The 11,574-nt window shown below is 37.1% G+C and overlaps 2 protein-coding genes across 2 annotated transcripts; one reads left to right on the top strand and one right to left on the bottom strand.

The window, feature by feature from the left end:
- Positions 1–3,575: 3,575 nt before the first annotated feature.
- LOC144567607 (protein POLLENLESS 3-LIKE 2-like) lies at positions 3,576–6,455 on the top strand. The gene is made up of 4 exons (XM_078317779.1): positions 3,576–3,816; positions 4,346–4,558; positions 4,867–5,022; positions 5,380–6,455. The coding sequence occupies exons 1-4, from the start codon at positions 3,703–3,705 to the stop codon at positions 6,199–6,201; spliced, it is 1,305 nt and encodes a 434-aa protein (XP_078173905.1). The 5' UTR covers positions 3,576–3,702; the 3' UTR covers positions 6,202–6,455.
- Positions 6,456–8,104: 1,649 nt separating this feature from the next.
- Positions 8,105–11,365, bottom strand: LOC144567582 (amine oxidase [copper-containing] alpha 2, peroxisomal-like). The gene is made up of 5 exons (XM_078317745.1): positions 10,580–11,365; positions 9,954–10,338; positions 9,732–9,845; positions 8,773–9,323; positions 8,105–8,643 (listed from the first exon to the last, which is right to left on the bottom strand). Exons 1-5 carry the CDS (start codon positions 10,744–10,746, stop codon positions 8,439–8,441), a joined length of 1,422 nt encoding a protein of 473 aa, XP_078173871.1. The 5' UTR covers positions 10,747–11,365; the 3' UTR covers positions 8,105–8,438.
- Between the last annotated feature and the right edge of the window lie 209 nt (positions 11,366–11,574).

The following is an 11,574-nucleotide window of genomic DNA, read 5'->3' as shown; positions in this document are numbered from 1 at the left end:
CCCAACTAACTCAGCTTCCTGTCTATGCGTCTAACTCCTTGACTTCTCTGTTAGATTGGGCCCGCTTGCAGAACTTCTGCCCGAATCACTGCCCTCTTTGCCCGTTAATCCTTCTCCTTCAAATAAGCCGCTTGACTTGTCAAAATTGGCAACGGCTATCCCCAAATTGGATTGAGGTTCTGACAGAAACCTTCAGAGCTTGACCGGCAGAAGGTCGGCGGAGAGAGGAAGGAGGTCAGTGGAGGAGGAGGGAAGAGGGAGAAGAAGGAGAAGGGGAGAAGAAAACAATGAAGGGAGGAGAAAGAGGGGTCCGTGGAAAAAAAGTGGATCAGACGAGAAGGGGGGAGCGAGCAAGGGGAAGGGGAGGAGAAGGCGGCAAAGAAAGGAGAAAGAGAGAGAAAAAGGTGAAAGGGTTTTAGACCGAAGGCATAGAGAAAAGAGAGGAGAGTGGCATGTAGCGGGTGCCCATTTTTACAGCACCAATTCCTTGGTATACAGCACAATATAAATTTTGGGACGAAAATATCCCTGAACCAAGTCTTTGATTTTTGACAGGAATGTGCTGTGAAAATAAGAGCAGGGATATTTTCGTCCCAAAATTTATATTGTGCTGTATATCAAGAAATTGGTGCTGTAAAAATGGACACCCCATGTAGCGAGGAAGAAATGTAAGCGCGAGAATCAGCCGTGAGATATAGTCTGACGGATCAGACAGTGACAACGCTGAATGAACAGTGCAAATCTCATCCAGCATTATATATATAATATAATAAATTTCCTATGGGCTCCATCTATCAGTCTTACTGTAATTATCACTGTAAAATTATATATATATATATATAATAGATATGGCTCTCGGTACGATTTTTATATTAAACACATCGAGTTAGTTTTACACAACCACCCACAACCTAACGGATCAAAAAATGGATTTCACGTGCCTGCATTGAATAGAAGTACTGCTAGAAGTACTGGTCGATTATCTTTTAATCTTGTAAAATGAATTAAATAAGCGAGTCAAATTTTGTCAAATTAAAAACCTCACAAAAAATTTCACACAAACTGCCAAAAAAGTCATGGGAGACCGCTCAATCATTAATACTCCGCAGAAACTGTTAATATTTAACTTGAAGCATCAAAGTATTTATCCTGGATTTGCAAAGTATTAATCTCGAGTTAGGCTAATATGACATTGGTGTTATTTCAAACTAAATAACACCACATCGTAAACCGTTAGATCTGTTTTAGTATTCGTACAAAATAAAGTGCTTGGACAGTAAAAGCAGATTGTACGAATATTAAAGCAGATCTAACGGTTTACGATGTGGTGTTATTTAGTTTGAAATAACACCAATGTCATATTAGCCTAACTCATTAATCCCTATACAATGATCTTTATTTATGACTGAACAAATCAATCCATCAATTGTCCCTGCACAAATTTTTTTTTTTTTTAAATGTCCTCACACAACTGGGGACCATTAAATAAACAATCATCTCATAAATACTTATCAGTTATCCCCGCACAAATTTTTTTTTTTTTTATTGTCGCCGCACAACTAGGGACCATTAAATAAACAATCCCCTCACCCAATGATAAATACTTCTCAGACATAATGATAAATATTTTATGATACATGAATAAATATTTTATGTTACATAGATAAAAACTTCTTAGACATAATTGCAACTTTCAGTAAAACATCAATAATAAATATTTTTCAGTCATAATGATAAATATTTTATGTTACATGGATAAATACGTCTCAGACATAATTGCAACTTACAGTAAAACATATGTGACAATGATAAATACTTCTTATATATAATGGTAAATACTTGTCAGAACAATGATAAATAATTTCTTGAACTTGTCAATAAGTAATGTTTAATCAAATCAAAGTATTAACATGTCAATGATAATGATAAATACTTCTCAGACATAAGGATAAATACTTGTCAGAACAATGATAAATATTTTCTTGAATATCAATAAACAGATAAATAATTGTTAGCGGGGATTGTTATTAAAGGAAAGTATAATTAATGCAGAGATTGTTATTAATTCACAGTAATTAATGCGGGGATAAATGGAAATTCTTAGCGGAATTAATGGGGGAATAAAAGACAGTTAAGAAGTTAATTTAGAGAGAGAGAGAGTGCGGGGATAAATGGGAGGACAGGAGTGGAAAAATTAGTATAATTATTCTTTTAATAAATGATAAAATGAGAATTTTATAAATTTAAAATAATTTCTAATAGAAAATTAAGTAAATTTGTGAGTTGTTCAAATTCAGAAGGTAAATATGATATTATAAATAAAAAAATATGTAATTTTTAAATAATATAAATGAAATTATCTTTTTATTTTGTATGTCATTCAATTTTTGCTTAATGAATCTCGTCTTGAACGTTTATTTTTATTGTCTTAAATATGACTTGATTAAATTGATCTGTTAAGCTCGCTCTTTGAAGAATAGTAATAAACTCTGTTTTTGAAAAATAAGCTGAGAGTAATCCGCTTTATTGATAATCCAATACACTTAAAAAAAGAAGTTTATGTATTGATATCATCAGAAATTTGTGATTAGTAACATTAATGCCATTTTAATTTTCGAAATCAATGAAGAGAATATAACACTAGGTCCCAATTTTAATATTTTTCATCAAAAGGTTGTGCACTGGAGCAAAATTATAAGGATATAACAATTAATAATAAGAATAATATTTGGAAAAAGAAACAAAATAGCTGTTAAAAACCATTTTTCCAAAATAAAATAATATAATTTTAAAACATATGAATTGATAAAATTATTTGAAATAATAAAATATATAAATAAATTAAAATCTTATTCAAGACAACAATGATATGAACTTCAAAGTGAGAATCATATTAACAAAAGAGAAGGGTTCAAATGCACCCAAATTTTTGTGCACCCAAATGCACCCTATCCTTTTTCTCTGTTTTCAAAATCTGAATAGTCAATCTGAACCGTTAGATGCAATCTACATATTAAGATGTGCTTGGAGACCAAATTTTACATTTTTTGAATTTTTTTTACTATTTATTAAGCCACTTTGAAAATCGCTAATCCAATGGTCCAGAAAATGTAAAATCAGTGATTTTCAAAGTGGCTTAATAAATAGTAAAAAAATTCCAAAAAATGTAAAATTTGGTCTCCAAGCACATCTTAATATGTAGATCGTATCTAACGGTTCGGATTGACTCTTCGGACTTTGAAAACGGAGAAATTTTTTTTGAAAGATAGAGTGCATTTGGGTGCACAAAAATTTGGGTGCATTTGAACCCTCCTCTTAACAAAAATAGAATTAAGTTACCAAAATAAAATTCCGCGTACGCGACTCGAACCCATGTCCGCCAAAGTCCAACCTAAAAATTCACACGCGACTGACCAGCTCAACGACACTATCTGTGTGTAATAGGTGGTGAAAATAACTTAGTTAACGTGTATTATTAGATTAAAAATTTAGGCCGATCGCTCTCCAACGGTCGACTCCCTATTTTTGACCGTTGGAGCCTCGCCCATTTATACACATATCAGAACCATTAGATCGCTCTCCTCTCTCATTCTTTCATTTATTTCTTTCTCGTTCTCTCTCTCCCCTCTCACATCCCACACTGTCTAACTTATTCTCCCTTCCCAGATTATTCAGCACAAATCAATCTCGAATTATTCCAAAATGATGCAACAGGTGCCCCCTCGGCCTCTCATGAGGAGCTGCTCTGATCTCTCGCATGTGGCTCACAAAGTGCCGGCAGGGGACACGCCTTATGTACGGGCAAAGAGGGTTCAGGTAATTTTCCCTTTCGTTTTAGGATTTTCTGAGATTATTGGGTTTGATTCTTTGGTGTTTTTTCCCTTCCCTTCAGATGACTTTTTGTTCGTCATTGATTGAAAGAACAAATCTTGTAAATTATTACTTTCAAGAAAATTTTGGTCTGTGTTTTCTTGGCTTCTTATATACCAGTACATCTCCTTGGTTATATCAAGAATTGTGTTTATTTCAGGAAAAAAGAACGAAAATTGTCAACAATTACAGATTATTGATCTGTCCTTGTGTGTATCTCAATTGAAATTTGTTCAATATATTAGTTCAGGTAAAAAATCCTTCCGTGAAATTTTGGGTTTAGGGTATCACTTAAAATTTTCAAGAATTAGTCTATCTTTAAGTTACTTTCCGAATATGTCTTGTAGAAGGTCTGATAGAATGGCTTATATGCGTTTATTGAACAATTTGTGGAATGATTCTCCTAGTTGAGTTCTTTTCTCTTCATTAATTAAAAAATTCAATTCTAAAAAGTTCTTTAATTTCAATTTTTCAGCTGGTAGACAAGGACCCTAACCGAGCTATTGTGCTATTTTGGGCGGCAATAAATGAAGGAGATCGGGTGGACAGTGCGTTAAAAGATATGGCCATAGTGATGAAGCAGCAGAATCGAGCTGAAGAAGCAATTGAGGCCATCAAGTCTCTCAGACATCGCTGCTCCGATCAAGCCCAAGAATCCCTTGACAACATCCTCTTGGATCTCTACAAGGTAATTCCTTCCCTACATTTTTATGAATTCCTATTGATATTTACAGAGAGTATTAGACAAAATTTCCTTGGATCAATATAATTTTTTTTTATTGCTGACAAGATTTCACAAAAATCAATGATTTAGGACTGGTCTGGTTACAGTCTGGTAAAAGGAGTACATAGCAGTATTGGTCTGTGACTGTTTTGGTTATAGTCTTTCCCATCCTTTTTTGTGTTCTTTTTGCTGCATATGTAATGAATCTTGTTCTTACTGGTGAAGTACCAGAGTATATAATAAGCTAATTGAAATTTCTTGATATGGTTCAGAGATGCGGTAGAATAGATGATCAGATAGCATTGCTAAAACGTAAATTAATGCTGATCGACCGGGGCCTCGCATTCAATGGTAAGCGCACTAAGACGGCCCGATCTCAGGGGCGAAAGTTCCAAGTCACTGTCGAACAGGAAGCGACGCGTCTTCTGGTATTTTTTATTTTCTTTTTCCCCTTACTTTGGAGCTAATTCATCAATCAGACCTACATAACATAAACTTTAGAAATTTCAATGTTAATTCATTTTAAGACACCAAACAAAAAACAAACACTTAAAATTAGCTTCATTTCAACCAGAAACGCGTCATCTGGTAATTTTCCTTTTCTTTTTCCTCTGGAGTTAGCAGATTCATCAAATCAGACTTAACATAACACAACCTCAGAAATTTAAATAATTCATTCTCATACCCAACAAAAATTACGGACTTAAACTAATTTAGCTTCATAACTTAAACCAGAAAGGTCCAATTAGAAAATATATCCTGAAGTACTTCATTTCCCCTTGCAGGGTAATTTGGGCTGGGCCCTGATGCAAAAAGAGAACTACAAAGAAGCCGAGGCAGCATACCGGCAGGCTCTCGAAATTGGGCCGGACAACAACAAAATGTGCAACCTTGGCATCTGCCTCATGCAGCAGGGATGTGTTGATGAGGCCAAAAAGATCTTAATGCTGGTACGCCCACCATCCATCAGCGATCCGCTAAGGCCTGACCCGTTAAGGGGCTCGGACTCGCACTTGAAGGCCTTTGAGCGGGCACAGGAGATGCTTCGTGACCTTGAGAAGCGCAACCCCGCCAACTGGAGGTTCGAATCCATTCTTGGCCAATCATCAGCGGCCATCTGGCAACCACACCCATGCATCGATTACGCAGCACCACTGCCTGTATCAATCCAGGTCATGGAGAAATTTGCAAATGAGAATTGCAAGCCGGACCTGAACAGAAATTTGAATGTCGATGCAGCGCCGTTTTACTCTTCTAAGGTGGTGGTGAAGAAGTGCCTTAATTTTGGAAGCGAGAACCTCAATTTGAAGAGACCACGACCCGCTAAGGATCTCCAAGCTGGTACAGGTGGTGTGTTGATGGAGCGGGTTGAGAGGAGGAGGTCGATCGAGAACCGGTACCCTGAATTACCGAATGCGGACGAGTTCGATGCTGCTCTGGTTGAGGCAATCCTGTTGCCTTTACTAGATGAGGAGATTGTTAAAAAAGGTGGCAAAACTGACACGAGCGAGTTGCGCGTGAGTTCCACTCAGAGTAGCCCGGCAATGCCAGAAGGGAAGAAGCTGAGGATATTTCAAGATATCACCTCTTCGCTGAATAGAGAGTAGCTTGATTGTTGCTGATTGGCCGGGTATCCTTTTAGGAGATAATTTGTGTCTAATTTTAATTTGACCAAGGAGATGGGCTTGTTCTCCTAGGGTATGGGATGGGGGGGAGGGGCATAATTTAGGGCTCCTACCTAGGGAGGTGAAATTCTTTATTTTAAGATTAAATAAGACCACGAGATCTTTTTATTATTATTCCTGATTTATATGTAAGTGCTGAATTTGATTATTGACAATAACTGAAGTATTTGGATTAATTAAGTTGTTCACCTTTTTTCTATTATCCTTAAATTCTAATCCTCTTTTTGTTATTTTTTTTTCATTTTTTATATCCTATTTTGTTGCTGAACTTGTGATGAAATGTTTAATGAGTTTGAACTAAATCAGGCACGAAAATAATATTTGTAAGTGTGGTCGATAATTTTGGATCTTTTGAGCCAAATTATAATTTCAATGATTCAGCACATAAAGATATCCTATACATCGCAGAAAAAGGCTATAGGTACAGTTTTACCATAATCCATAAACTTTTATTGTGAAATCAGATCATTTAACATAAATAACATGGGTACAGAAACTTTAAGAAACTCAAGATTTATGTGCATCTTTTAGTCAACTTATAGAAAAAAGTGCTAAATTAAAGAATTTGGTGTTCAGAAACTTTAAGAAACTCAAGATTTATGTGCATCCATTATGTATGATAGTTCTGTGTTGTTGAATTTGTGGTGAATGTCTTATCTGTCAAAGTATTGACTGGTCTGAGTTTGAACTAAAATCAGGCACGAAAATAATCTTTATAAGTGTATCCATTCTGTATGACTATTCTGTGGTCATCTATAATTCTGGATCTTTTGGGCTAAATTATAATTTCAATGATTCAGCAAGAATACCTATCCTAAACATTGCAGAAAAAGGCTATAGACAGTTTTACCAGAATCCACAAATCTTTATTGTGATAATTATTCAGTGCATCAAAAAAGTACTAAATTAAAGAATTTGATGTTCAGAAACTTTAAGAAACTCAAGATTTACCAACAAATGAATTATCAATCTGTAGAATTATATATGTTTTTCGCTTTATTTTTGTTTTACTCTATATACAGCTTGAAATATTTCTGCCAACCTGACCAATAAAACAAAAACAGTACACAGCCTCGGCGCAATAATCCTTAAAGTGTAGATCAATTTCGCATGACTATTCCACGAACCCTTATTCTTTTGTTTCGGTCCGTATTAACATTCGGACAAAAAGAAAGATCATCTTTCTAGTTTCAGTAGAATTATATCTAGAGGACGGTTCAAATGCCTCCATGTTTTTGTGCCTCCATCATGCCTCTATCTCTCTCCATCATTTTCAAAGTTCAAACAGTCGATCCAAACCGCTCAACTTAACCTCCATACTAAAATATGTTTGGAGACCAAATTTTATATTTTTAGGAATTTTTTTACTATTTTTTTAGATAGGTACAAAAATACTGTTTTTAGATGATTCAGATTTACTGATTTTGTACCTATCTAAAAAAATAGTAAAAAAATTCCTAAAAATATAAAATTTGGTCTCCAAACATATTTTAGTATGGAGGTTAGGTTGAACGGTTTGGATCGACTGTTTGAACTTTGAAAATGATAGAGAGAGATGGAGGCATGATGGAGGCACAAAAACATGGAGGCATTTGAACCCTCCTCTTATATCTATTAGATTGTCTAAAAAATACCCATACCAGAAGACTGCCAAGAATCCTTATTTTGTGTAGTCACAACTTGTTTGTCAGTATGTGAAACTTGAAACTAAAAAGCTGCACAAAGTGGCTAAGCAGTCTGTACCAAAATGCAAACCCCTTAATCTGGAATGGGTATGTACCAGTATCTGCAAACCTTCAGTACAGATCTCTCAAACTGGAAAACATCTCCAAAAGCAATTATTACCATAAAAAATACAACAAAAATCATATCAAGTAAGAATTATAGCTAAACGTCACTATGAGCTCTTGAAGTGATTTGACAAAAGATAGCTACCCATCTCCAGCCCAGTGTCCTTACTAAGATTGAATTAAAATACAAATATCAATGGGGAATAACATAGGGCAAATTATTGGGAATAATAATGACAAGATTGAATTAAAATACAATTATCAACATCTATTGTTCGCTACATTTTATTGCTCAATATTTGAATCAAGTCAATCACTCTTTAAGAAATCGGGAGCCTCATACAATGTAGACAGTCTGTGAATTTCCAGTTACGTGGTAAAAGTGCAATTGAAACTTGGCTGAGGCGAGTAGGGCTTGGTATTGATCAAGGGGTTCCTCTCAAAGAAGTTAGAGGGTCGCAACTCAAAGCCACCACTAATCATCGGCATCAACGGGAAGTCCTCTTGGTATGGGATGTGATGAAATCCAGCCGTGTACCATAGCACTATATCTTTGTTCTTTATCCTTCTATTCCTGCTTGTATCATCAATATAACCAACACTGTTATCAATTGTTGTTACTCAATCACACATTCTATATTCCAAACAATTCATATTAAAGAAACAGTAATTCAATGAAATTAAATGTATTAAGTACATTTACCTGTGACTCCAGGTAGCTAGGTTATCATCCCCTCGGCTCTGATCAGTGTAAAGTCCGGCGGCCCACTTCTCAGATTTATTATAAGGGGTGACCCACACCTGCTTTTTGCTATAACTAGCCCGTATTTGTGGGAAATCATTGTCAGCCAAAACTGACACACCAGTAGCACTGCCTGGAATCAGCCTATACCCTACTGCATTTCCCATCTTAGTCTTCTTATTTGGGTTCACAATTAACAAATCGGCTGCAGGGTCTGCCCCAATGTTGACCTGTGCATCGGATTCTGTCTCTGCCGTTTCAGTGACCACCGTCCAGTAGCTCCTCCTAGGAGAAGAGGAGTTGAAGTCAGATAGTTTAACTGGCTTGAGCTTTAGTTTCTGAAAAGAGTTCTCTGTGCCATCTATGTCCAGGTCAATGTGGTATGTAACAAAGTGGTCATGGTACACAGCCATGGTGTTCTCGGCAACCAGTGTACCATGCTGATCTGAAATTATCTGGTCGGTGTGTGTATATGGTGTGCCTTTCACTTCCATCAGACCCGTTAAAGAGACCTAAAAGTAAACCCGATAAGTTAAGACTAATGATGGCACTGTTCATCCAGTAGATGAATAAAAAGAGTATCATAAGTTCTTTGAACATAAATAGAACTAAAAGAAAATAGCACCGTAGCCTTACTCTATGCAACCCATAGCACCGTAGCCTTACTCTAAAAGAAAATACCATACTTGTAGTATCACTTATAGAACTAGTAAAATAGTAAACTCCGGTAACAGCAACATCTATAATCTAAAGTTTGTCACTAGTACCAGTAAGATAAATAGTTTGATGTTACTGTCCTGATCAACATCTATTGTAATGATTTCCATCTGTTCACATATTACTCTCAATGCAGTCAAGATTGCTATTGAAGTACCATTATGTTATCACCAAATATATACTGAAGGTAAATGATATTATACCCGAAATTGAACAGAGCCGGTGGTCTTGAATTCCCAGTCCATGACATAGTCATAGTTTCCAACGGTTGAAACCATTCTCACCACAAGGGTCACCTCTGGACGCACCTCAGTTATCTACAATACATTTTCTACAGAATCAATATCTATCAACTCCAATTCAATCACAATTTAGAAAGTTGCTGGCATGTTAAAATCATGTGTACTGCTGTAAATTAACCTCACCATTTGACCAGGAATTCCGATTTCAGTGTGGCGCCAGGCAATATCACCAGCATATCGTTCAAAGATACAAAAAACATTGGACACCTTAACAGGCTTTCCATCCTGGCCCGCATAGTAGCCATCCATAAACTCGGCATGGGCCGGGCAATCGGTACTGGGCTGAAGGGGGAAGGCCCAGAGTCCGAACCCATACTCCCCTGCATCAAAGAAAGTGCGGAAGTACCACTCCTCGGCCGGATCCATGTATGGTACAAACAGCTCCGATACGAAGGTGCGGTACAGCACGCTTCTGTATGTTTCCATCTTGGCATCATAGATTGATGCTAAGGAAATTACTGCTCCGGCCCGCACATCGTACCCCAAGTGGAATGCCCAATTAGCCCATCTGAATCAAAAGTCCGTTTAATGATTTATACAAATTGCTAAACAAAAGTGCCTTTGTTGTTTGACTTGTTTCTTCTTTTTATATATATGTAAATTACATGCATCACTTATTAGTCCCCCTTCATGTGCATTGTGAAAAGAAAAGAAAATGGAATCTTATATTTTTGACTAATTTACTGCATAAGACAAAAGAAAGGGAGGATGAAAAAACCCATCTAAAAACATAAGATGTGACAGCACACCTAACATTGTGGCCATCAATTTGAAATCCTCTTCCCTGTGGCTGCACAATGAACCCGGTCTTGGTCTCGGGCCCGACAAATGGCCCCACCTTATCAGACCTGAAATCGGTGCCATTGACCTTGGGGACGGGTATCTGTACACGGTCCTTGTATTTAACAATCTCCATTGCCTCCAAATCAACAATGATCAGCACTCCTTCCACCGGCCTCGCATAAAAGTTGGCCGTCTCACCGGCCACGAAACAGAGTATTTTTATCAATCTCTTGAAGAGTTGACTTTCACCAAACCAACCGACAGTGAAGGTGCTGCACACAATATCCTTCACATCCAGTCCCCTCTTAGATAAAGATTGTAAGAATGGGGGGTAACTGAGTGGGAGCAGGATAGCGGCTCCTTGTTCTTCCAAGGTGAGAATGGGGTAGCCGGAGCCAGTGTGTATCTGATGGGAGATAATGGAGGATCCGATAAGGTCGACAGTGAGTTGGTGGGTTTGGTTGTTAGAGCGCAAAATGACAAAGGCACGGCGGCTTGTGGAGGAGGAAATGCGGGATAGAACTTCGGCTTTGTCAGGCTCGTCGAGGCCAACATAGTGGAAGGTGGTTGCAGAGGAGAAGAGAGGGGAGGAGAGGAGGATGTGGCGGGCCGAGGCGATTTCAGAGGGGGTCAGTGGGTCCAGCGGGTGGGGGGGAAGCTGTTAAAGGAGAGATAGAGAGGACTAAGACTGAGAGGAAGATGATCTGAAGGAGATTGATTAATGATGTCATGATGAAACAAGTTGACAAGTGTGTCATTACTATTTACTAGACTAGGGTTTAGTGTGATTTGTTCTTATACCAATCAAATTATTGGTCTCCTTTCAGAATAAAAAAAAGTAGAAACTGGTGCGTACAGAATAAAATAATAAACGCTGATAAATGATAAGATAACAAATGGGCCCTACCTCTATCTGTCTGTGCCTCGAGAATATGATTTTCTAGGCATTTGTTATTCAAGC

Source organism: Carex rostrata, chromosome 16, assembly GCF_964058835.1.
Source record: "Carex rostrata chromosome 16, lpCarRost1.2, whole genome shotgun sequence".
In the NCBI taxonomy this organism is placed as follows: Eukaryota; Viridiplantae; Streptophyta; class Magnoliopsida; order Poales; family Cyperaceae; genus Carex; species Carex rostrata.
Note: the sequence above shows the minus strand (reverse complement) of the source record. Positions and strands in the feature narration are given on the sequence as shown.